The following is a 27,585-nucleotide window of genomic DNA, read 5'->3' as shown; positions in this document are numbered from 1 at the left end:
AACCTACGGATAAACGTGTGGAGGGTTGTCTAAAAGCGATTTACACCCTCACGGGTGCTGCACAAAGGCCCACTATTGCAGCAACATGGGCTGCAGAGGCTATTGAAGCATGGGCCTTGGAGTTAGAAGCTGCAATCTCTTCTGACCATGCTAGACAATGCTTGTCGTATATTGTCACAGCTTCTCGCTATATTAAAGAGGCGGCTTCTGATGCCGGTATCCTAGCAGCCAAGGCCTCTACTACGTCAGTCCTGGCTCGCCGGATATTGTGGCTGAGATCCTGGTCTGTGGATCTGGACTTTAGAAAAATCCTGGAAGTACTCCTTTTCAAGGGAGATATTCTGTTTGGGGAGGACTTAAATAAGATAGTGGCTGACTTGGCTACTGCCAAAACTGCCTGTCTGCCAAGTACCGCTCCTTCTGTGTCGAAGGCTAAAGGTACTTCCTTTCGCCCTTCAGGTAAAGCAAAAGGTCAGGCATACAACAAGCAGGCCCGCACTTCCAAACCTGGTAAACCAAAGCCCAAAAGAGCCTGGGCGGCCCGTCAGCCAGCTTCCAAGACCGATAAGCCTGCTGCATGACGGGGCAGGCCTCCCCCTGGGGGATCACAGGGTGGGGGGCCGGCTTCTATGGTATACCCAGGAATGGTTGAAGGCCACTTCAGATGCCAGGGTACGGGAAGTCGTCACTTGAGGTTACGCCATAGCCTTCTAAAACCGACCCTCTCATCGATTTTGCCGAACAGACAAAGGCAAACACTCTACATTCGGTGGTACAGACCCTCCTGTAGTACAGGTGCCTCTTGCTCAGAGGGGCCGGGGATACTATTCTCTGCTGAGTCACATCAGCAATACCTAAGGTTTGTGATTGGCAACCTCCATTACCAGTTTCGGGCGTTACCTTTTGGTTTAACTACGGCTCCGCAAGTCTTCACCAAAGTCATGGCGGTGATGACGGTGGTACTCCGCCGCCAAGGGGTCAGGATACTGCCGTATCTGGACGACTTGTTAATCCTGGCAAATTCCCCAGAAATTCTCCTACGTCATCTGGATATGACTGTCCAGTTTCTACAAGCCCACGGGTGGCTCATCAACTGGAAGAAATCCTCCCTGGTCCCTGCACAGAGCATGGTGCACCTGGGAGCACTATTGGACACTCACAACCAGTGGTTGTTCTTGTCCTAGGAGAAAGTCCTGAAGCTTCAGGACAGGATTCGTTGCTTCCTTTCTCGTCCGCAAGTGTCGATACATTCGGCGATGCAGGTGCTGGGCCTCATGGTATCAGCATTCAACATGGTGGAGTATGCTCAATTCCATTCTCACCCCCTCCAGAAGCTGATTCTAGCGAAGTGGGACGGCCTGCCTCACTGGATCAGGTCTCACATGATCTCATTGACTCCAGAGGTCCGTCTGTCGCTGCTCTGGTGGCTCCAGGACCGACAATTGTGCAGGGGCCGTCCATTCTGGATATCCGACTGGGTCCTGTTGACGACAGATGCCAGTCTAAGAGGTTGGGGCGCGGTGCTGGAGCGACACTCCCTTCTGGGTCGGTGGACCAAGTTGGAATCCCTCCTCTCGATCAACATTCTGGAATTGCGGGCGGTCTTCAATGCGTTGAACCTGGCCCAGCGTTTAATTCAGAACCGTCCTGTTCAAGTATAGTCGGACAACGCCACCACAGTGGCTTACATAAATCATCAAGGCGGCACTCGAAGCCGTTTGGCAATGAAGGAAGTCTCACAGATTCTACATTGGGCGGAACGCCATGTACCGGCCATATCTGCAATATTCATTCTGGGAGTCCTGAATTGGGAAGCAGACTTTCTCAGTCGTCAGGATGTACATGCCGGCGAGTGGAGCCTCCATCCAGAAGTGTTTCAAATCCTAGTGGAAAAGTGGGGCCTTCCAGACGTAGATCTGATGGCGTCTCAACACAATCACAAGGTTCCGGTCTTCGAAACAAGGACAAGGGATCCTCAAGTAGCATTCGTGGATGCGCTGGCGGTGCCGTGGAGGTTTCGGCTGCCGTACGTGTTCCCTCCGGTGTGACTCCTGCCCAGGGTAATTCGGAAGTCAAGCAAGAAAAAGGAAATCTGCTTCTCATAGCTCCAGCGTGGCCCAGACGGCACTGGTTCTCAGACCTGCTAGGCCTATCGTCAGAGCATCCAATTCTACTTCCACAACGCCCAGACCTCCTCGTTCAGGGCCCCTGTGTCTACCAGGACCTAGCTCGGCTGTCTTTGACGGCGTGGCTCTTGAAGCTTCCGTCTTAAGGGCTAAAGGGTTTTCTGAGGCGGTCATTCAAACTATGTTGCGGGTCCGGAAACCGGCTTCGGCGCGGATTTACTATAGGGTATGGCATTCTTACTTTGTTTGGTGCGCATCTAACGATTATGACGCTTCCGAGTTTAGTATAGCCAAGTTGTTGGCTTTTCTTCAGCAGGGCCTGGACTTAGGCCTGCGTCTGGCCTCCCTCAAGGTTCAAATACCTGCCTTGTCGGTGTAGTTTCAGAGAAAAATTGCGACCTTACCTGATGTGCATACCTTTACTCAGGGTGTGTTGCGTATCCAACCTCCCTATGTCCCGCCTGTGGCTCCTTGGGACTTGTCGGTGGTTTTGGAGGCGTTACAAGAGTCGTTTGAACCTCTTGGTTCTGCTGATCTTAAGTGGCTTTCCCTTAAGGTGGTGTTTCTGCTGGCAATTGCCTCAGCTAGAAGAGTGTCGGATTTGGGTGCCTTGTCCTGTAGTTCCCCATATCTGATATTTCACCATGAACGGGCGGTTCTAAGGACTCGTCCCGGATACTTACCTAAGGTGGTTTCTTTGTTCCACCTTAACCAGGAGATTGTGGTTCCGGCACTTGTTTCTCCTGATCTGTCTTCCAAAGAGAGGTCTTTGGATGTGGTACGGGCTCTCCGTATCTATGTGAAGAGAACTGCTTCTATTAGGAAATCTGATTCTCTCTGTGCTTTTTGGATTTCACAAACGGGGCTGGCCTGCTCACAAGCAAACTTTGGCCAGATGGATTAGAATGGTGATTGCACATGCTTATGTGAGGGCTGGCCTCTCGGCTCCTGCTCACATTACGGCCCATTCTACTCGGTCTGTGGGACCTTCTTGGGCGGCCCGCCGTGGTGCGACCCTTGAACAATTGTGCAAGGCGGCTACGTGGTCATCTGTGAACACGTTCATAAGGTTCTATGCCTTCGATACTGCCGCTTCCCAGGATGCTTCCTTTGGACGCAGGGTTCTTGTGCCCGCTACAGTGCGTCCCCTCCCATAAGGAACTGCTTTAGGACATCCCCTATGTCTATCCTTGTGGAGCCCAGTGTACCCCGCAGCAGAAAACGAGTTTTATGGTAAGAACTTACCTTTGTTAAAACTCTTTCTGCGAGGTACACTGGGCTCCACAAGGCGCCCACCCTGACGCACTTAGCTTCTTTGGGTTGGTGTGGCATTAGCCGCTGACACTTCTCCTGTCGTGAGAGTGTGGTGTATGTGGCTACTAACTGTTGTCGTCTCTTTTCCTGCTACTGCATTGGGCTGGTTAACTAAAAACGGAGCTCCTGTGCAGGGAGGCGGGGTTATAGAGGAGGCGGCGCTGTGCATTCTGGGAACAGTCAAAGCTTTTGAGCCTGTTGGTGCCTCGGATCAAGATCCTACTCTACACCCCTGTGTCTATCCTTGTGGAGCCCAGTGTACCTCGCAGAAAGAGTTTTAACAAAGGTAAGTTCTTACCATAAAACTCGTTTTTAAATGGTTGACAGCTAAAGTTCTCTTTCTGCTGACTATGGCATCAGCTAGAAGGAGTGTCAGATTTAGGAGCACTGTCATGTTAATCTCCTTTTTTGATGTTTATCCAGATAAAGTAGTTCTCAGAACTAGGTCTGGGTATCTTCCTAAGGTGTGGTCTATATTCCACCTTAATGAAGATATTGTGGTCCCGGTTTTTCAGGAATCAGGATTTTCTGCGGGAGATGCGTCGCTGGACGTAGTCCGGGCATTAAGGATCTACCTGGATCATACCAGTGCCATCAGAAAGACAGATTCTCTCTTCATCCTCTACGGATTTCACAAGAGGGGATGGCCTGCTACTAAACAGACGCTAGCAAGATGGCTTTGAATGATGATTTCAGAAGCATATTCTCAAGCTGATCTCCCTGTTCCGGCTAATGTCTCTGCTCACTCTACACGTAAGGTAGGTCCTTCATGGGCAGCACAACATGGTACTTCAGCAGAACGGATATGTAAGGCAGCCACATGGTCTTCCAATAACACATTCATTAGACATTATGCCTTGGATACGTTTGCCTCTCATGATGCTGAATTCGGGCGTAAGGTTCTCTTATCTAATCAGGAATGTCCCCACCACTAAAAATTGCTTTGGGAAGTCCCATTGTTATCCTGTGGAAAACCTGTTGACCCTGCCGGAGAAATATACGTTATGGTAAGAACTTACCGTTGATAACGGTATTTCTCCTATGTCCACAGGTTTCCACAGGGATCCCACCCTGACGCACCTGATTTGAGGATCTTTATACTCACTAAACCCTTCCCTCTTGCATGGAAGGGTGTGCATGTGTGTTCCTCTCGCCTGAATAGGGTTCTACATAATGCTCCTGCCTAAATGCTTTGGAATACAACTGATTTGCCTGAGCCAGTGGGTGGGGATATATGGACGAGCCCGTTGCATCCTCAGAGGACTGATAGCTTGTGATCGTTTGGTGCCAATCTGCTGTCGCTCCATTATATCCCATTGTTATCCTGTGGAAACCTGTGGACATATATATATATATATATATATATACTGTGTATATGTGTGTGTGTGTGTGTGTGTGTATATATATATATATATATATATATATATATATATATATTCCATAGACAAAAAACCTTACGGTTTCACGTGTCCCATTAAGGCTTCTTAGACATGATCGAAATTTCAGAAACCTGTTGTAACTCTTCCACTCAAACTCCAAAAAGCAATGAAATGCCGATCATTAAGGCTGACGCCTTAATGGACGTGTTCCTTGCGCAATACAGATATGGTATGCCATCACAGCCTGTGGGTAAGTGCAGATTCAGCACTCTCACAGAGTGAGATTGCTGTCACTCACACAATGGTGGAGCTGCTAATTCACAGATTTGTGTGCTCATTGGAATACACACATGCAGTCTATGCAACTGAAGGTCTGAGCGGAAGACAAAGCTGCTCGGATGAGGTAAGAGTGGAGTTGGTTGGAGGGAGGAGACAGAGCGGTGTGGATGGGGGAACAGAAGTGTGTGGATAGAGGGAACACTAAGCAGCACTGATGGGGGGACAAAGAAACACGAGATAATTCAGACTGCAGCGGCAGCGATCGCAGTCTGAATTAGTTTGTGGGGTGCGTATGCGCAATGGCCGCACTGCGCGTGCGTACCCCGGGAGCCCAGTTAGATGCTATCAGCATCTCACTGGCTGCAATCACCCTGCCTGATTGACAGGCAGAGGCGGTTGCGGGGAAGGAGGGGGCGTGCCAACGGCGTTAGAATGCCGTTGGCGGGGCAAGGTCTGCACAACGGAGGCGTTTCCAGATCATTGGAGGGGTGGGCTGCGGCGGTTATCTTCCTGCCAAGAGCGCAGGAGCTGCGCTGCCAGGGAGCAACTTGTCAGGTACAAAAGCATTGCCGCCGTGCAATGCTTTTATACCTGGGGGGGGGGCCTGACAAGCGGGGCGGACTAGCCCTGTGCGTCCCCCTGCATATCAGAATGTCAGAGTAAATGATCGTAGAATAGCACATCTACGATCAACTCTGAATTACCCCCACAGGGGGGAGATAAGACAGAGTGCAACAGATGGGGGAAAGACAATGGCACTGATGGTGGGGAGACAGAGCTGTGTGGATGAGGGGGAAAGAGCAGTGCAGAGCAGATGGAAAGAAACGGCACGGATGAGTAAGGCAGAGCAGCATGGATGAGGGGAATACAGTCCCAACATCGGAGGGGATAAGTATTTTTACCTTCCCTTGGGGGGTGGCAGCTAGGCCTAATCCTTGGGGGGAAGGGGGGTTGCCCTATCCAACCCACCCAATAGTGACCCACAAAACGTACCTTCAGAATGTCAGCTACATGAATAGGGTAAGAGTGGTGTGGATAGGGGGTAGATTATAAGAAACAAGTATGGGAAGGGAGACAGTGGTGCGGATGGGGGAAACAATGCAGATGGGTTGAAAACACTGGCACGGATGGGTAGAAAACTGGTGCAGAGGGGAGAGAAGACAGTCTGCCATGTATTGGAGGATGCAGAGTGACGTTGAAGAGGGAAACACTGAGCAGCACAGAGAGAAGGAAACGGTGGTACAGACAAGGCACAGATGGGGAAAGACAGATGGTACAGATAAGTTAGTACAGACTAGCACAGATGGGAGAACACAGCAGTAGGGATTGGGGAAGACAGAGTAGCATGGGGGTGTATAGGGGAAGTAAGTGTGGATGCATAGACCGTAGATGGGGTATTATAGTTTTAGCAATTAACCAAGATGTTTGAGGGAGCTAAATGTGTATACTAAATGAGATGGATGTATGGAGTTAGAAGGATGTTAAAACAAGGTGGGATTGTTGTGGTGACCGAATTGGATGGTTGTGATGGGAGCACCACATAACTGCTCAGACCTTCAGTTGCATAGACTGTATGGGGTATATTTACTAAGCTCCCGATTTTGACCGAGATGCCGTTTTTTAATCAAAGTGTCATCTCGGTAATTTACTAAGCACTAATCACGGCAGTGATGAGGGCATTCGTAATTTTTTGCAAGTTCAGGTAAAAAATTACGAATGAATACACCATCGGTCAAAACGCGGCTGTTTAAGTATGAATCTCGGTCATTTACTAAGAAGTGCAAAGCAAAAAAAGAACAAACACTGCCGTGAAAAATTACAACTCGTAAAAAAGTGCTAAAAAAAAACAGACCTGCTTTTTTTATTCGTGATTGGATAGGCATGCACGGATCCATGAGATCCGTGCATGTATATCAGTGGGAAGGGGTGGGAAAGTGCTTATTTTTTAAAAAAAAATTGCGTGGGGTCCCCCCTCCTAAGCATAACCAGCCTCGGGCTCTTTGAGCCGATCCTGGTTGCAGAAATATGGGGGGAAAAATGACAGGGGTTCCCCCATATTTAAGCAACCAGCATCGGGCTCTGCGCCTGGTCCTGGTCCCAAAAATACGGGGGACAAAAAGAGTAGGGGTCCCCCGTATTTTTAAAACCAGCACCGGGCTCCACTAGCTGGACAGATAATGCCACAGCCGGGGGTCACTTTGATATAGTGCCCTGCGGCCGTGGCATCAAAAATCCAACTAGTCACCCCTGGCCGGGGTACCCTGGGGGAGTGGGGACCCCTTCAATCAAGGGGTCCCCCCCCCCAGCCACCCAAGGGCCAGGGGTGAAGCCCGAGGCTGTCCCCCCCCCCATCCAATGGGTTGCGGATGGGGAGGCTGATAGCCTTTGTTGTAAAAGAAAAGATATTGTTTTTAGTAGCAGTACTACAAGGCCCAGCAAGCCTCCCCCGCATGCTGGTACTTGGAGAACCACAAGTACCAGCATGCGACGGAAAAACGGGCCCGCTGGTACCTGTAGTACTACTACTAAAAAAATACCCAAAAAAAGACAAGACACACACACCGTGAAAGTATAATTTTATTACATACATACACACATACATACATACTTACCTTAAGTTCCCACGCAGGTCGGTCCTCTTCTCCAGTAGAATCCAAGGGGTACCTGTTGAAGAAATTATACTCACGAGATCCAGGGGTCCAGGCTCCTCGGGAAATCCAGGGGTAATCCACGTACTTGACAAAAAAAACAAAACGGTGTCCCGACCACGAACTGAAAGGGGACCCATGTTTGCACATGGGTCACCTTTCCACGAATGCCAGAAAGCCACTCTGACTTCTGTCTAAGTGGGTTTCTTCAGCCAATCAGGGAGTGCCACGTTGTAGCACTTTCCTGATCAGCTGTGTGGTCCTGTCCTCACTGACAGGCAGCACACGGCAGTGTTACAATGTAGCGCCTATGCGCTACATTGTAACCAATGATGGGAACTTTCTGCTCAGCGGTGACGTCACTTTAGGTCAACCGCAGGGCAGAAAGTTCCCATCATTGGTTACAATGTAGCGCATAGGCGCTACATTGTAACACTGCCGTGTGCTGCCTGTCAGTGAGGACAGGAGCTCACAGCCGATCAGGAGAGTGCTACAACGTGGCACTCCCTGATTGGCTGAAGAAACCCACTTAGACATCAGTCAGAGTGGGTTTCTGGCATTCGTGGAAAGGAGTCCCATGTGAAAACATGGGGCCCCTTTCAGTTCGTGGCTCGGCTTTCCGTTTTCTTATTTTATGCAAGTACGTGGATTACCCCTGGATTTCCCGAGGAGCCTGGACCCCTGGATCTCGTGAGTATAATTTCTTCAACAGGTACCCCTTGGATTCTACTGGAGAAGAGGACCGACCTGCGTGGGAACATAAGGTAAGTATGTATGTATGTGTGTATGTATGTAATAAAATTATACTTTCACGGTGTGTGTGTCTTGTCTTTTTTTGGGTATTTTTTTAGTAGTAGTACTACAGGTACCAGCGGGCCCGTTTTTCCGTCGCATGCTGGTACTTGTGGTTCTCCAAGTACCAGCATGCGGGGGAGGCTTGCTGGGCCTTGTAGTACTGCTACTAAAAACAATATCTTTTCTTTTACAACAAAGGCTATCAGCCTCCCCATCCGCAGCCCATTGGATGGGGGGGGGACAGCCTCGGGCTTCACTCCTGGCCCTTGGGTGGCTGGGGGGGGGGGACCCCTTGATTGAAGGGGTCCCCACTCCCCCAGGGTACCCCGGCCAGGAGTGACTAGTTGGATTTTTGATGCCACGGCCGCAGGGCACTATATAAAAGTGACCCCCGGCTGTGGCATTATCTGTCCAGCTAGTGGAGCCCGGTGCTGGTTTTAAAAATACGGGGGACCCCTACTCTTTTTGTCCCCTGTATTTTTGGGACCAGGACCAGGCGCAGAGCCCGATGCTGGTTGCTTAAATATGGGGGAACCCCTGTCAATTTTTTCCCCATATTTCTGCAACCAGGATCGGCTCAAAGAGCCCGAGGCTGGTTATGCTTAGGAGGGGGGACCCCACGCATTTTTTTTTGGGATTTTACATTGTTTAATTAAAAAAAAAAAAAATAAGAACCCCAGCACGGATCACACAGATCCGGCCGAGATTGATTGTAAAAAAAAACGGCAGTGTTTTGCTAATCACTGCCGTAAAAATAGGTAAAAACAAACGAATGACATCGACATCGGAAGAAAAGAAAAACCCGAATACGACAGCTTAGTAAATCCATCGTAATCAATTCAAAAAGTTGCAGTTTTACACTGTCGATGTCATTCGTGATTGAACTTTGACCTTTTTTAGGAAATTACGAATCTTAGTAAATTTACCCCTATGTGTGTATTCCAATGAGCACACAAATCTGTGAATTAGCAGCTCCACCATTGTGTGAGTGACAGCAATCTCACTCTGTGAGAGTGCTGAATCTGCACTTACCCACAGGCTGTGATGGCATACCATATCTGTATTGCGCAAGGAACACGTCCATTAAGGCGTCAGCCTTAATGATCGGAATTTCATTGCTTTTTGGAGTTTGAGTGGAAGAGTTGCAACAGGTTTCTGAAATTTCGATCATGTCTAAGAAGCCTTAATGGGACATGTGAAACCGTAAGGTTTTTTGTCTATGGAATTTCATAGCTTTTTTTTCAATTTATTTTTTTTAATTCAGAAATGTAAAAATTTCATTGTAAGAATAAAGATTTTATTTTTTAAATGTTTAATGAAAATGTTCGTATAACGTCACTGTTCTGTGCAAAATGCAAAAATAATTTTATTTACCACGCAGAATTGTTATACTTTTAACTTTGGTCAAAATACTTTGCTGCCTTTGCGGATGATGCAGGGAGGGGGTAGGCAGCAGCAGCCTGTGACTGAGGCTGGAGGCATGTGTGAAATGCACATGTACGTGTGAGGTGCCATGTGTGTACGTGTGTGTGTCAGGTGCTGCATGTATATGTGTGCGTGTGTGTGTGTCAGGTGCTGCGTGTATATGTGTGCGTGTGTGTGTCAGGTGCTGCGTGTGTGTGTGTGTGTGTCAGGTGCTGCGTGTTTGTGTCAGGTGCCGTGCGTGTATGTACATGTGTGTGTCAGGTGCCGTGCGTGTATGTACATGTGTGTGTCAGGTGCCGTGCGTGTATGTACACGTGTGTCAGGTGCCGTGCGTGTACGTACACGTGTCAGGTGCCGTGCGTGTGCGTACACGTGTGTGTCAGGTGTCGTGCGTACACGTGTGTGTCAGGTGTCGTGCGTGTACGTACACGTGTGTGTCAAGTGTCGTGCGTGTACGTACACGTGTGTGTCAAGTGTCGCGCATGTACGGACACGTGCATGTCATGTGTCGCGCGTGTACGTACATGTGCGTGTGTCAGGTGTTGCGCGTGTACGTACACGTGTGTGTTTCAGGTGGCGCGCGTGTACGTACACGTGTGTGTCAGGTGTCGCATGTGTGCGTACACGTGTGTGTCAGGTGTCGCGCGTGTACGTACACGTGTGTGTGTGTGTGTGTGTCGGGCGTGTGCGCGTTAGATGCTGCGCATGTACGTACATGTGTGTGCACATGTCAGGTGTCGCGCGTGTTCGTTCTCGTGAGTCAGGTGTCGCACGTGTACATACACGGGTGTGTCCGTCAGGTGTTGCGTGTACACGTATGTGTGCGCGCGGCAGGTGTCGCACGTACACGTGTTGTGTGTGTGCATCAGGTGTTGCACATGTACGTACACGTGTGTGTCAGTTATGTGAGGTGTCACGTGTTTGTGTCAGGTGCCGCGAGTGTATATGTGTGTTAAATGCTACAATCTATGTATATGTGTGTGCCAAGTACTGCATGTGTATATTAGTGTGTCTGATGCTGTGCCTCTATATGTGTGTGTCTGGTGCTGTGTGTGTATATGCATCAGTTGCCGCGCGCGCGTGTGTGTGTGTGTGTCAGGTGTTGTGCGTGTATATATGTGTGTATAAGGTGTTGCGCGTGTATATGCGTGTGAGTGTCAGGTGCTGTGCGTGTATGTGTGTGTGTGTGTGTGTGTCAGGTGCTGCGCGTGTATACGTGTGTGTCAGGTGGTGCGTGTGTATACATGTGTGACACTTGCTGTGTGAGTGGCAGTTGCTGCGTGTGTATATGTGGTGAGTGGCAGGTGCTTTGCGTGTATATGAGTGGCAGGAGCTGCGCGTGTATATGTGTGTGTGTGTGAGGTGCTGCGAGTGTATATGAGTATGTGTGTCAGGTGCTGTGTGTGTTAAATGTCACGTGTATATAGGTGTATCAGGTGCAGCCTGTCTATGTATGTGTCAGGTGCTACCTGTCTGTGTGTGTGTGTGTCAGGCGCTGCATGTTTATATTAGTGTGTCAGCTGTTGCGTGTGTGTGTGTGTGTCAGGTGTTGCACGTCTACAGTATGTGTGTGTGTCAAGTGCAGCGCATGTATGTGTGTGTCAGGTGTTGCATGTGTATATGTGTGTGTTAGGTGCTGCGGGTATATATGAGTGTGTGTCAGGTGCTGCGAGTGTATATGTGTGTGTCAGGTGCTGCGAGTGTATGTGTGTGTTAGGTTCTGTGCGTGTTAAATGCCATGTGTGTGTGTCAGTTGCTGCATGTGTATATTAGTGTGTATGATGTTGTGCTTGTGTGCATAAGTGAGTCAGGTGCTGCCTGTAAGTGTGTCAGGTGTTGCACGTGTATATGAGTGTCAGGTGCTGCTTGTGTGTTAAAGCTTTTGCAATGACACACACATTGGTAAATTCAGGGCTATGCATTGTAGATTAAGGCCTAACAGAATGCTTTCAAATTTTCTTTCTGGTGTCTTGAGTGTGGGAGAACGGGGTGGGGGTGTTTCCGTGCACACAGCACGGGGAGAGGAGTGGGGGATCCAGGCACACAGCAGGAGGGGGGGTTGGAGCCGGGAACACAGCACAAGAGGGGAGGAGCCAGTCACACAGCACGGGGGGGAGTGGGGGAGCCAGACACAAAGAACAAAAGTGGGCGGGGGAACCAGGCACACAGAACGTTGTGGGGTGCGGGGGTGGGTGCGGAGAAGCCAAGCACACACAACGGGGGTGGGTGATGGTGAGCTAGGCACACAGCACAGGGGGGGGGGGGGGGCAGGCACACAAAACGGAGGGAGGAGAGGGGGAGCCGGGCACACAGAATGGGGGTTGGGGAGCCGGGTACACAGAACGGGGGGGGGGGGGGGAGCTGGGCACACAGTGGGGAAAGGGGAAACCGGGCACACAGTGGAAGGGGGGGACAAGGGTGGGTGAGCCAGGCACACATAATGGGGGGGGGTTTCCTGGCACACAGCACAGGGGGGAGGAGCTGGGGAGCCAGGCACACAGCACGGGGGGAGTAATGGGGGTGCCGGGCACACAGCAGGAGGGGGGCGGCACACAGCACAGGGGGAGGAACGGGGGAGATGAGCACACAGCGGGAGAGGGGGCAGGCACACAGCAGGGGGGGCGTGCACACAGCGAGAGGGGAGCAAGGCACACAGCGGGAGGGGAGGGGAGTCGAGCACACAGCGGGAGCTGGGGAGCTATGAGAAATATATGACAAAAAAAACACAGCGGGGGGGGGGTGTTTCCGGACACACAGCGGGAGGAGGGGGGGGTAACCACACACAGCGTGAGGGGTGGGGAGGGGGTATGGCCAGACACACAGCGGGAGGGGTGGGGCGGGGGGGGGGGGTCGGACAAACAGGGGGAGGGGGGGTTGGACACACAGCAGGAGGAAGGAGGTGCAGCCGGACTCAGCTGGAGGGGGGGAGCCGGGCACACAGCCAGAGGGGAGCGGGGTGGCGGGGCACACAGCGGTGGGAGGGGGGGTGGCCGGACACACAGCGGGAGGGGGGTGGCCGGACATACAGCGGAAGGGGTGGAAGTTGAGCACACAGTGGGGGGGCTGTCAGAACTCACCCAGCGCTGCGCTACTGGTACCTTGGTGGAGGACTGGTTCTCTAAATGGTGCTGCTGAAGTGCGGTCTGTGTCTCGATGTCCTAGGACTTCTGGTGCTCGGATCTAGTGATGTAGTGGGTTCTTGTTCTAGCTCTCGCTCTTCATTGCGATGGTGGCAGAGTGTGGCTGTGTCACACTGCAGTGCCATGCGGTGGAGACTCTGTGCCTGGCACAGTGCACTGCAGATACAGCGTGGGAAGGACACAGCAGGAGGAGGGGCTGGTCGGACACACAGCGGGAGGAGGAGGGGGGTGGCCGGACATACTGTGTCACACTGCAGTGCCGGGCGGTGGGGACTCTGTGCCTGGCAGAGCGCCCTGCAGATACAGCGTGGGATGGACACAGCAGGAGGAGGGGGGGGTGGCCGGACATACAGCGGGAGGGGTGGGAGCCGGGCACAGAGTGGGGGGGGGCTGTCAGAACTCACCCAGCGCTGCGCTACTGGTACCTTGGTGGAGGACTGGTTCTCTAAATGGTGCTGCTGAAGTGCGGTCTGTGTCTCGATGTCCTAGGACTTCTGGTGCTCGGATCTAGTGATGTAGTGGGTGATTGTTCTAGCTCTCTCGCTCTTCATTGTGATGGTGGCAGAGTGTGGCTGTGTCAAACTGCAGTGTCAGGTGGTGGGGACTCTGTGCCTGGCAGAGCGCCCTGCAGATACAGCGTGCAAGGACACAGCGGGAGGGGGAGGGGGGGTTGGACACACAGCAGGGGAGGGGGGGTGGCCGGACACAGCGGGAGGAGGGGTGGTGGCCGGACACACAGCAGGAGGAGGGGGGGGGGTGGCCGGAGACAGCGGGAGGAAGGGGGGGGTTTGGCTGGACACACAGCGGGAGGAGGGGGGGGGGGTTTGGCTGGACACACAGCGGGAGGAGGGGGGGGTGGCCGGACACACAGCGGGAGGAGGGGGTGGCCGGACACACAGCGGGAGGACGGGGGGTGGCCGGACACACAGCGGGAGGAGGGGGGGGTTGCCGGACGCACAGCGGAAGGAGGGGGGGTGGCCGGACACACAGCGGGAGAGATGGGGTGGGAGTGGCCGGACACACAGCGAGAGGGGAGGGGGGGGTGGCCGGGCACACAGCGGGAGGGGAGGGGGCATGTCCTGGACACACAGCAGGAGGGGGGGGTCGGACACACAGCGGGAAGGGAAGGGGGGTTTGGACACACAGCGGGAGGGGGAGGGAGGGTGGCCGGGCACACAGCGGGAGGGGAGGGGGCGTGTCCCGGACACAGCAGGAGGGGGGGGTCGGACACACAGCGGGAGGGGGGTGGCCGGACACACAGCGGGAGGGGGGGGTGGCCGGACACACAGCGGGAGGGGGGGTGGCCGGACACACAGCGGGAGGGAGGGTGGCCGGACACACAGCGGGAGGAGGGGGTGGCCGGACACACAGCGGGAGGAGGCGGGTGGCTGTACAAACAGCGGGGGAGGGGGTGGTGGCCAGACACACAGCAGGATGAGGGGGTGGTGGCCGGACACACAGCGGGGGAGGGGGGCGGCCAGACACACAGCGGGAGGAGGGGGTGGCGGCCGGACACACAGCGGGGGAGGGGGGCGGCCAGACACACAGCGGGAGGAGGGGGTGGTGGCCGGACACACAGCGGGAGGAGGGGGTGGTGGCCGGACACACAGCGGGAGGAGGGGGGGGCCGGACACACAGCGGGAGGAGGGGGTGGCGGCCGGACACACAGCGGGAGGAGGGGGTGGCGGCCGGACACACAGCGGGAGGAGGGGGTGGCGGCCGGACACACAGCGGGAGGAGGGGGGTGGCGGACGGACACACAGCGGGAGGAGGGGGGTGGCGGCCGGACACACAGCGGGAGGAGGGGGGTGGCGGCCGGACACACAGCGGGAGGAGGGGGTGGCGGCCGGACACACAGCGGGAGGAGGGGGTGGTGGCCGGACACACAGCGGGAGGAGGGGGTGGTGGCCGGACACACAGCGGGAGGAGGGGGTGGTGGCGAGTTACACAGCAGGAGGAGGGGGGGTTTGGTCGGACACAGCAGGAGGAGGGGGGATGGCCGGACACAGCAGGAGGAGGGGGGTGGGCGGACAGACAGCGGGAGGAGGGGGGTGGCCAGACACACAGCAGGAGGAGGGGGTGGTGGCCGGACACACAGCAGGAAGAGGGGGGGTGGCTGGACACACAGCGGGAGGAGGGGGGGTTTTGGCCGGACACACAGCGGGAGGAGGGGGGTGGTAGGACACACAGCGGGAGCAGGGGGGGTTTGACCGGACACACAGCGGGAGGAGGGGGGGTTTGACCGGACACACAGCGGGAGGAGGGGGGTGGCCGGACACACAGCACAGGGGGGAGGAATGGGGGAGCTGGCACAAAGGGGGGGCGGCGTGCATACAGTGGGAGGGGAGGGGAGCCGGGCACACAACGGGGGGAGGCCGGAAACAACCATGCCCTTATAACACATATATATATATATATATATATACAATGGAGAATGAGGGCGGCACTCAAGCAGGCTGTTGCATGTGTAGAAAATCAGTTTAATAGATCCGACATGTTTCGGGGACTAGCCCCGTCCTCAGGGCCTTAACAACCCAAACTGAACAAGAGACAAACATTTATACCCAACCCCAAACATACAATCATGTGCAAATGTCACTCACCTGCTCCACGCCGCCATGCTGACTTCCAGACGCCGAACAGCTCAGTCACGTCGCTCACCCCTGACGTCATCCAGCGGCGCCGCGTTTCCATCTCCTAGGCAACCGGACGGTACGCACGCTGGGCGCCGGGGGATACTCGGCTACTCCGTGCTGACGACCCGTGATGTCATCTTGCGGCGCCAGTGTTGCGGTTACCGTGACAACAAAAACAAATCTACATGATAAATCAAAAACATACGAACAATTATAATAACAGTTATAAAATACAATGCATAACTCTCCTACCAGCTGGTAGATAATGGATTAAAGACACAAAACAACAAGTTATAAGGGCTATATATAGCTAGAGTACATTACTTTTAAAGTGCACTAAGGATTTGAAGTACTGGCCCACAAAACCATGTGTGGGTCTCTTCTGACTAAGCTACTGACCAAGGGGATTAATGCTAGGGCAGATGATATAATGCTTAAGATAAGTAATCCATGTTAAGCCCTTAGACTATATGGCAATAGATAAATAAATACTGGTTAAGGGCATCATAGAAAACTCTGGAGGCCAAGGTTCTCATTCAAGCCCCGAGGGGATAAGGTACCTAATTTGTGGATCCATCTAGATTCATGTTGTAATAGGGCGCGATCCCTGTCACCCCCTCTAAGTGTCTTAGGGACATGGTCTATTAGGATAGCCCTAATGCTAGCCACTCCATGTTTAAATTCTAAGCAGTGTCGAGCGAAAGGTTGGTCACTCTGACCCTTCTCTAGTGCTTTTTTAATTCCACTCCTATGCAGAGCCATACGTTCACGAAACTGGCGTATGGTCTTACCCACATAGGCTAAACCGCATGGGCAAATCAAAAGATACACCACATGAGTGGATGTGCACGTGAGGCGATGTTTAATGGGAATTTTATTACCGGTTAGAGGATGATTAAAACTGTTTCCCGTCATAAGGGTGTTACAGGTGGCGCAACCTAAACACCTGAAGCACCCCAATTTGGTTCTCAGGAAGTGGGTTTCTTGTACACTGGTGAGTTGGGTGACATCAAGTTTAACTATATGGTCACTAATGTTTCGACCCCTGGTGTAACTAGGTAACAGAGCGGTATGGGCCAATGATGACAAGGCACCATCCGTCTGGATGATTGGCCATAACGATTTGGCCTTTTTAATTTTTCTGTTAGTGGCCGTAGTAAATTTGGTAACCCAAGGCAGTTTAGAAATGTTAGTGCTTCTAGATTTAGTAGCGGGACTTAATGCTTGTTCCCGAGAAACACTAAGGGCTTTACTTTTTGCTTTTTCTAATTCTCCTAAAGGGTAACCACGTTGTGCAAACTTAAGCAACATGTTGTCCATGGCTATCACAGTATCATTAGGGTCTGACGTGATGCGTCTAACCCTCATAAATTGAGAAAAGGGTAAACCCCTTTTCAATGAGCCAGGGTGAAAACTTCGAAAGTCTAATAACATGTTCCTGTCAGTGGTCTTAACAAATAGGGATGTTGACAACTTCGTCTGATTGATGGTAATGGATACGTCTAAATAATTGACCATGGTATCATCAATGTTAAATGTGAATTGTACAGGATGCTGGGTCGCATTATGGACCTCCCACAAGTTGGTCAACTCCTCTCTAGACCCCTGCCATATTACTATCAGGTCATCAATGTACCTTCTGAAGTAAATACACTTAGACTCAAAAATAGGGTCCAGGTAGAACATCTTGGTTTCCACCTGATGCATAAATGCGTTTGCGTACGACGGGGCCACAGCGGACCCCATCGCACACCCGGCAAGTTGCAAGAAAAAACGACCATTGAAGACAAAGTAGTTCCTTGTTTGTCTCTTGTTCAGTTTGGGTTGTTAAGGCCCTGAGGACGGGGCTAGTCCCCGAAACATGTCTGATCTATTAAACTGATTTTCTACACATGCAACAGCCTGCTTGAGTGCCGCCCTCATTCTCCATTGTATTTATTGAGGACTCTGCCTCTGGGAGGGCACCGCAGCACTACAAATTGATTACAAGAGGAGTGCCGGGATCTTTTATATCTATATATATATATATATATATACACAAACAAATCTAGAAAACCACAGCACTCGCCACCCCAGAAACGGGGTGCAATATCTGCACTCACCACTCATAGGGTGGGGTGCATGCAGCCCATGGCCACCAACCCAAATATATACAAACAGAAAGTTCAGCACTCACCATAGCAAGCTCACTTATCCTCACAACATCAATAAATAAATGATGGGGGTTTAGTTAGTGAATTGGCCAATGCACGGAAGCCTGCATACCGCTCGCCAAGGTACCCCACCTTCATGCAGGTCCTACACTATCACAAAGTCTCAAATTAAAACCTGGCAACTGTATCACACATAATATACTGCACACATGCCCACTAGGTTTAATGTGTATCTGCCATGCATCTTATGGCTTTTACGGGGTTAATCTCTGGTTAACTCTTATTAACCGTGGTCACAGGCCTTTTCATGCACCCCTGTGTAATCTCACTTGTTCTAAACCTGTGTCAGCTGCTCCTTAGTAATTTATCAGCCAGTGTCAGGTGACTAGTGTACCTTTAAAAGCCATAAGATGCATGGCAGATACACATTAAACCTAGTGGGTATGTGTGCAGTATATTATGTGTGATACAGTTGCCAGGTTTTAATTTTTGAGACTTTGTGATAGTGTAGGACCTGCATGAAGGTAGGGTACCTTGGCGTGCGGTATGCAGGCTTCCGTGCATTGGCCAATTCACTAACTAAACCCCGATCATTTATTTATTGATGATGTGAGAATAAGTGAGCTTGCTATGGTGAGTGCTGAACTTTCTGTTTGTGTATATATATATATATATATATATATATATAAAATAACAGTAATATGATATCTTGTACTGCATGACCACGTCCAGGTTACTCTGTCTGGGAGGAAAGCCCTGTTGCTTATACTGCTCAGTGGGAAAGGATAAGGGTCACTGATCGGGTGGAGGAGGATGGGGGGGTGCTGCTGTGGAGGGGGCACACCGTGACGTCACGCAACGAGCAGAGGAAAGTTGAGGCAAGCTCTGATGGTGTTTAAATAAAGAGGCAGCGGGCAGTGGCACTGAGCCTCAGGCACATAAACTCCGCACCAACATAAATACACCTCTATTAACATCCAGCTCTCTGCCCGTGTACACGCCGAGGGAGGTCAGCGGCAGCAAATATTCCCTCCCAGAAAGCAGGAGAGAAAGGCAGCACAGCCTCCGCAATCAGCACCAGACTATAACGGGGAATGCCGGCGGCTGCGTGTCCCTCCGTGCACCTTCTCTCCCCGCTCCACTCCTCAAGTCTGAAAGCTGCCGCTGTGTGCCTGTAATTGAGAATGCTGGCGGCTGCGGGTCCCGTCCTTATTGTGAGCCTAGTGCCTCAGGCTCAACAGCGCGGCAATCTACCGAGGGGACTGGGCTGGCTTCAAAGTCGGCCATATTTGTACACCCATATGAAGCTTCTCTGCGTACACCCCCTGCTGGCGGCCACTGCGCAGCCGCAACAAATTGAAAAGCCCTATCTTTATAATGGAACATATTTTACTTAATTAAAAAAAAACTATAACTTTCTGAAAAACCACAACCCCAAAAGGCACTACACTGGGACAAGATCTATCTAATTAAACAAACCCCAAGTCTTAATTCGTCCTCTATCCTGAGTTATGCCTTCCCAAAAAAATTCTCATTCACTATATGGGAAAACGGTGTCAAAAAGCCAACCAGGAAGTCGCAGAAAAAAACTGACAGTTGAAACTTTAGGTTACTCACAATTCCTCATTTTTTATTATTTTGCCCTGAAATTTGGCATGCAGCAGCGGGTGACGATTCAGCTCAGTCCATCCAATCACTTTTGAGGTGGAGCCCCTCAAACACCATGCCCCCATCTCAGAAGTTCCCTATGGGAGAATTCCGTTTGTTCGATTCAGCCTTAATATAAGGGCACGACTGTGCCCTTATAATATATATACACACACACTGTACTAGTTCTGTGTAGCTTTATTGTGATAACAATTTCTGCATTGCCTATGACTGTGTGCCTGTATCTGCTGTGTGGTTTCACTCTGTTTCCCAGATATAACTGTGACTATATTCTGTACCCAAGAGGATAGGTGTGTCTGGATCTGCTAATATAGTGCATCACAGTATTTATCCAATACGTATATTCTACTGTGTACTCAGTCACATAATACCGGATTTATTCACAGGTGTTGAACTTTGTCTGGCAATATCGTACTTGGGGTGTAATTCAGATCTGATCGTAGCAGCAAATTTGTTAGCAGTTGGGCAAAACCATGTGAACTGCATTGGGGAGGAGCAGATATAACATGTGCAGAGAGTTCGATTTGGACGGGGTGTGTTCAAACTGAAATCTAAATTACAGTGTAAAAATAAAGCAGCCAGTATGCTCCAGGGATTTACCAGAGGGGGAAGTGTTATATGACGGTCTGTGTACTAAATGTCATACGCCTCCCAGTCAATCCGCAGCTCATGCAATGGAGCACCCTGGGCTGCGTTCACCAACCTACTGGGCTTGATAAAATTCTTCGTCTTTAAAACTCCCTCTTCCACATAAATAGTTGTCTAAAAAATTCACGTGTATGACTAATTTCAAAAGTAAGAACAATATTTTTATCATTATTGTTTAAAAAGGTACAAAAGAGGTCTAGCTGTTCCTTATCACCCGTCCAAATAAAAAATATATCATCGATATGGTCCTGGCGAAGATATATCGATGATATATTTTTCATTTGGATGGGTGATAAGGAACAGCTAGACCTCTTTTGTACCTTTTTAAACAATAATGATAAAAATATTGTTCTTACTTTTGAAATTAGTCATACACGTGAATTTTTTAGACAACTATTTATGTGGAAGAGGGAGTTTTAAAGACGAAGAATTTTATCAAGCCCACGGATTCCAGATCTTTCATTAATAGGGACAGTTGTCATCATGACCGATGGTTAGAGTCCATACCATCAGGGCAGTTCAGAAGGTTGAGGAAGAACTGCTCTGATAAGGAAGTCTTCCTAGAACAGGCAGAGGAAATGAGTCAATGCTTTAATAAAAGTGGATATGATAGAGCGAAAACTAGAGGTGCACTTCAGGAGGCCTCTGACCTTAATAGAACAACTATTTTAGGAAAACCTTTGCCTAAAAATAATAAAAAGGAGGAGAAGTTTAAATGGGCATTCACCACTAATTTTTCGTCACAACACAATAAGGTACAACAGATTTTTAAGAAACATTGGCGAGTCTTGAAAAAAGATCCAGTAATAGGAGGAGATTTACCTGAGAAGCTTATCTGTATATTCCGATGGGCTCCGAATCTTAAGAATAAATTAGTGCGGAGCTTGTGCCCCACTTCACCTAAAACATTGAGAACCTTGAACACAGGTTTCTACAGATGTGGGTCATGTATGGGCTGTAAAAAAGTAAAAAAACACTTTTGGGATGAAAAAGACAGAGGTGGAAATTAATGATAAAAAAATTAAAATATCAGAGTTCATCACGTGTCATACGTCCAACATAGTGTACTGTATTCAATGCACCTGTGATAAATTTTACATAGGACATACAAGTAGACCCCTAAAAGTTAGGCTGGGAGAGCATTTGAGAAATATTGTGAAGGGTGTGGAGACACATGCTCTCTCAGCACATTTTAAAGAAATCCATGGGTGTGATGTGTCCCAGATCAAAAACTTTTATGGCCTGAAACATGTGACTGGTGATATTAGGGGTAATGATGTAGCATCTAAATTGGCACGGAATGAAATGACCATGATTTTTAATTGTAAGACCCCTGCTCCTAAAGGATTGAACAAGGATTTTGAATTAAAGTGGTTTTTAAATTAAATTATTCATCCTTTTTATGATACGTAAATTATATTCAACAGTTGTATAAAAAATTAATTTTAAAAAAAACTAAGAATTTTTAAAAGTATATGTTTACACAATTGTTCATAAGAGGCTATTTCTGACCTAAGTTTTTATTTTCTATTTCTGAGGACAAATTTGAATTAAGGATTATTCCGTCTATAACAATGAGGAACGGGCTGATGGATGTTATATAATAACAAGAGAAGGACTAAACACCTCCGGGAGGCTGAATGAAGCCACCCACCCATGATATCCGGGTGTAGTAGGCGGAGATTGATGCCTGAGGCCCGGGGAATCATTTCCGGAAATGACGCTACGGGACTCCGGGATGACGACTTCCGGGTGATGAAGCCGAACTTCCGGTGATGTGAGCGCTGGCCGGAGCGGGAGTTGTGAAGTATACAAGGAAACAAGAAGTGGACTTAAGGAACAGGGAATAACCAATAGGGGTGTTAGGATTTTGAGCTCATAGATGATCCATGTCTGGCAATAGGATGGTAGAGGGGTGGAATTAAGCGGGGTATAAATATTTGGACATTCTGATCTTCCAATATGCCTTGATAAAGACACAATACGTGTTGAAACGCGTCGGCAGGAGGACTACATGAGGGGAGACGGTGTGGGAACTTTTCCATGTGATTTGGACAGCGGGTTCCAGGGACGCCTGTGGTTTGACATCTAACCTATGCTGTTTTGTCTGCACATGTGGTAGACCATTTCTATTGATGAGAGACCATTTCATATCCCCTCACTTTTTAAAGTTTTTAGAAGTAATAAAACGGTGTTGCACTATCAGAATTTCTCTTTTTTTTTGGTTGGACCGAACCCATAAGGAGATCTGAAGGGAAAAAAGTCTAGACTGGTGACATCCAGCTCCCATTAAAAAGTGTGTTTGTCTACTTATAAAGCGGTAGACCATTTCGTGGGGTACGAGAAATTACTGTATTTATCTCATTGGAATATATGTGTAAAATAGAGTACACTATGTATGTTTTTTTCTCTTTTTTATGAGCGCCTATGGACCTTACTGGGATTTCTTTTGACGGTATCTACTTTTAAGAGTTTAATAGTGTGGGCTGGCTCCTCCGTCCTACCAGACTCAGTCTAGAAACTGTGCCCGAGGAGACGGACAACTTTGAGAGAAGGAAATACACAGATATGTGTGAGCTGGTGTGAATCTCACAACTAACAGAAAGCCAAGCTAACCAGCTTGAAATAATTCAGCAACGGCTGAACAGCAGTATTTAACCAAGTAACAAATGCAGGAAAATGAAGCGCTGGGCGGGCGCCCAGCATCCTCTACGGACTACGAGAAAAGGATTTACCGGTAGGTAATTAAAATCCTATGTTCTCTTACGTCCTAGAGGATGCTGGGGTACACATTAGTACCATTGGGATGTACCAAAGCTCCCAGAACGGGAGGGAGAGCGCGGAGGCTCCTGCAGAACTGATTGACCAAACTTCAGGACCTCAGTGGCCAAGGTATCGAACTTGTAGAACTTCGCAAATGTGTTCGACCCCGACCAAGTAGCCGCTCGGCAAAGCTGTAAAGCAGAGACACCCCGGGCAGCCGCCCAGGAAGAACCCACCTTACGAGTAGAGTGGGTCTTAACAGACGTAGGACACGGCAATCCTGTCGTAGAATACGCATGCTGGATAGTGAACCTGATCCAGCGAGAGATCGTCTGCTTAGAAGCAGGACACCCAAGTTTCTTGAGATCATACAGGACAAACAGAGACCGATTTTCTGTGACGAGCAGTCCTCTTCACATAGATTTTCAGCGCCCTCACAACATCCAATGACTTTGATGAAATTGAGGAGTCAGTAGCAACTGGCACCACAATAGATTATATGAAATGCCGACACAACCTTCGGAAGGAACTGCTGACATGTCCAGAGCTCAGCTCTATCTTCATGGAAGATCAAGTAGAGGTTCTTACAAGACAAAGCCCCCAGCTCGGACACACTCTAGCAGAAGCTAAGGCTAACAAAGTGACAGCCTTCCATGTGAGAAACTTGACCTCAACCTCCTGTAGAGGCTCAAACCAATCCGATTGGAGAAACTGCAACACCACGTTAAGATCCCATGGTGCCGTAGGCAGCACAAAGGGAGGCTGAATGTGCAGAACCCCTTTCAAAAAGGTCTGAACCTCCGGGAGGGAAGTCCGGGCTGGCTTCAGGACATCCCGGACCATTGTTTGTATCACCAACGCATTCTCCTCCGGAAGAAACACCCTCTGCACTTCTGTGTCGAGGATCAATCCCAGAAAAGACAACCTCCTGGTCTGCTCCAAATGTGATTTTGGAAGATTCAGGATCCAACCGTGTTCCCTGAGCATATGAGTCGTGAGAACAATGGACTGCAACAACCTCTCCCTGGACGATGCCTTTATCAGCAGATTGTCCAGATATGGGATTATGTTCACCCCCTGTTTGAGGAACCATCATCTCTTCCATCACCTTGGTGAACACCCTCAGTGCTGTGGAGAGGTCGAATGGTAGTGCCTGGAATTGATAGTGACTATCAGTGCAAATCTGAGATAAGCCTGATGAGGCGGACAAATCGGAATGTGGAGGTACGCATCCCTGATATCCAGGGATACCAGAAACTCTCCCTCCTCAAGACATGAAATCACTGCTCTGAGAGACTCCATTTTGAATTTGAACACCCTCAGGTAAGGGTTCAACGATTTCAAGTTCAAAATTGGTCTGCCCGAACCATCCATTTTCAGTACCACGAAAAGGTTTGAATAATAACCCTTGTGCATATGAGGTGGAACTGGGATAATGACCTGTGACCCTGCTAATTTTTGGATGGCTTCCTGTAGGATAGCCCTGTCTGGCAGCAAAGATGGCAAGCCTGATTTGAAGAATCAGTGAGGCGGGAGCTCCTGAAATTCCAGCCTGTACCCCTGGGACACAATATCTTGCACCCAGGGGTCCAGGCCCGACATCGCCCAAACGTGACTGAACCTTCTGAGCCTCGCGGTCCACCGTCATGCTGAGGATTTTGATGTACCAGAAGCAGGCTTCTGGTCCTGGGAGCCTGCAGCAGCAGGTCTTTTGGATTTTGCCCGCCCTCCTCTAAAGAAGGTGTTATGCGGCTTTTTTGTTTTAGTTTTAGGAGTCCGAAAGGATTGTGACGTAGCTGAAGAAAAAGGTTTCTTTGTGGCAGGCACAGCTGAAAGAAGAAAGGGTGACTTACCCACCGTTGCTGTGGACATCCACACAACTAGCGCTTCCCCAAATAGGGCCTGACATGTGTAGGGTAGATTCTCCACGCCTTTCCTGGATTCCGTGTCGGCAGACCATTGGCGCAGCCAGAGCCCTCTACGAGCTGAGACCGACATGAAAGATATCCCATCAGCCAATGAACCCAGGTCCTTCATGGATTCCACCGTAAATCCCGCAGAATCCTGTAAGTTACGTAAGAACAATTCAACATCACATTTATCCATTGTATCCAATTCCTCAAGTAACGTGCCAGACCACTTTACTATAGCTTTAGAAATCCATGCACAGCCAATAGTAGGCCGTAATATCGCCCCTGAAGCCGTGTATATGGATTTGAGCGTAGTGTCAATTTTGCGATCAACCGGTTCTTTCAACACGGCAGATCCTGTGACAGGTAAAACCACCTTTTTTGACAGTCTGGATACCGATGCATCAACTATGGGTGGGGTTTCCCATTTCTTTCTATCCTCCTCAGGGAAGGGGAATGCAACCAGAACCTTTCTTGGTATCTGGAATTTTTTCTCTGGGTTTTCCCAGGATCTTTCGAATATAGCATTTAATTCTTTAGACGTAGGAAAGGTTAGCGAGGCTTTCTTAGTATCGGTGAAGTAAGCCTCCTCAACCTGCTCAGGTATTGTGTCAACAATATTTAACACATCTCTAATGGCTTCAATCATTAACTGCACCCCTTTTGCAAGAGACGCCGACCCCCTCAGCACTTCCCCATCACAGTCTACCGTGTCTGTGTCGTCTTGCATAATCTGGGCAAAAGCACGTTTTTGAGAGTATGTGCCAGGGGGCCCTGCAGGTGCCGACCTGGACGAAACAGCCATAGAGGTCTGTAGAACCTGAGTTGCATTTTCATTTTGTGCTACTCTTTTAGAAATATGAGAAATCATACTCTTGATAGAGGTTAACCACTCACTCACCACAAACATCTTCTGGCTCTGTAAGGGGGTTGGTGGCATGCTGCTGGGGTGAGCGATCCCCTGTGGCGGCGATCGATCTGTCCCCTCAGGAGCTCAGTGTCCTGTCAGCGGAGGTAGTGGCTCTCAGACCTCATGGCGGACACTAGTCCATCCTTAGTCCCACGAAGCAGGGAGGCTGTTGCCAGCAGCCTCCCTGTGCCTAAACTCTATTAAAAACTTTTATGGAGCTCCCCTAGCTGTGACCGGCTCCTCCGGGCACATTTTCTAAACGGAGTCTGGTAGGAGGAGCATAGAGGGAGGAGCCAGCCCACAATCTCAAAGTGCCAATGGCTCCTGGTTGACCCGTCTATAACCCTTGGTACTAATGTGGACTACAGCATCATCTAGGACGTAAGAGAAAAGGTTTGAATAATAACCCTTGTTTTGCATATGAGGTGGAACTGGGACAATGACCTGAGACTTTTCCAATTTTTGGATGGCCTCCTGTAGGATAGCCCTGTCTCTCAGCAAAGCTGGCAAGCCTGATTTGAAGAATCGGTGAGGCGGGAGTTCTTGAAACTCCAGTCTGTACCCCTGGGACACAATATCCTGTACCCAGGGATCCAGGCCGTATGACACCCAGTCGTGGCTGAAACATCTGAGTCTTGCACCCACCAGCCTGTCCTCCAGGCTTTGAGGTCCACCGTCATGTTGAGGATTTTGAGGAACCAGAAGCAGACTGGAGACAGATGCGTCAACAATTGGCAGGTTTTCCCATTTTTTCCTATCTTCCTCAGGGAAGGGAAAAGCAACCAGAACTCTTTGGGATCTGGATTTTTTTTTTCGGGTTTTCCCAGGATTTTTCAAATATGGGGGTATATTTACTAAGGTCCCGATTTTGACCGAGATGCCGTTTTTTCTTCAAAGTGTCATCTCGGTAATTTACTAAGCAAAAATCACGGCAGTGATGAGGGCATTCGTAATATTTTGGAAGTCCTAGGAAAAAATCACGAATCAATACACCATCGGTCAAATACGCCTGCAATTTGGTAGAAATCGTGAATTTACTAAAAAGTGCAAATCACAAACACTGCCGACAATAGCCAAACACTGCCGTGTAGAAATACAAATCGTAAAAAAGTGCTAAAAAAAAAAACAGACCTGCTTTTTTATCCCGTGTTTGGATAGGCATGCAGGGATCCATGAGATCCGTGCATGTTTATCAGTGGGAAGGGGATGGGAAAGTGTTAATTTAAAAAAAAAAAAAATGCGTGGGGTCCCCCCTCCTAAGCCAAACCAGCCTCGGCCTCTTTGAGCCGGTCCTGGTTGCAAAAATATGGGGAAAAAATTGACAGGGGTTCCCCCATATTTAAACAACCAGCACCGGGCTCTGCGCCTGGTCCTGGTTCCAAAAATACGGGGGACAAAAAGCGTAGGGGTCCAACGTATTTTTGAAACCAGCACCGGGCTCCACTAGCTGGACAGATAATGCCACAGCCGGGGGTCACTTTTATACAGCGCCCTGCGGCCGTGGCATTAAATACCCAACTAGTCACCCCTGGCCGGGGTACCCTGGAGGAGTGGGAACCCCTTAAATCAAGGGGTCCCCCCCTCCAGCCACCCAAGGGCCAGGGGTGAAGCCCGAGGCTGTCCCCCCCATCCAATGGGCTGCGGATGGGGGGCTGATAGCCTTTGTTGTAAGTTATGAATATTGTTTTTAGTAGCAGTACTACAAGTCCCAGCAAGCCTCCCCCGCAAGCTGGTACTTGGAGAACCACAAGTACCAGCATGCGGCGGAAAACCGGGCCCGCTGGTACCTGT

The 27,585-nt window shown here is 49.9% G+C and overlaps 1 protein-coding gene across 1 annotated transcript in view; it reads left to right on the top strand.

The window, feature by feature from the left end:
• Positions 1–22,419, top strand: part of EDC3 (enhancer of mRNA decapping 3) — a 157,722-nt gene extending 135,303 nt beyond the window's left edge. Inside the window, exon 9 of the mRNA XM_063926373.1 lies at positions 21,750–22,419. Coding sequence (XP_063782443.1) covers positions 21,750–21,760 — 11 coding nt within the window. The 3' untranslated portion in view covers positions 21,761–22,419. The remainder of the gene's footprint in view (positions 1–21,749) is intronic.
• The last annotated feature ends 5,166 nt before the right edge of the window (positions 22,420–27,585 follow it).

This window comes from Pseudophryne corroboree, chromosome 6 (genome assembly GCF_028390025.1).
Source record: "Pseudophryne corroboree isolate aPseCor3 chromosome 6, aPseCor3.hap2, whole genome shotgun sequence".
NCBI lineage: Eukaryota > Metazoa > Chordata > Amphibia > Anura > Myobatrachidae > Pseudophryne > Pseudophryne corroboree.
Note: the sequence above shows the minus strand (reverse complement) of the source record. Positions and strands in the feature narration are given on the sequence as shown.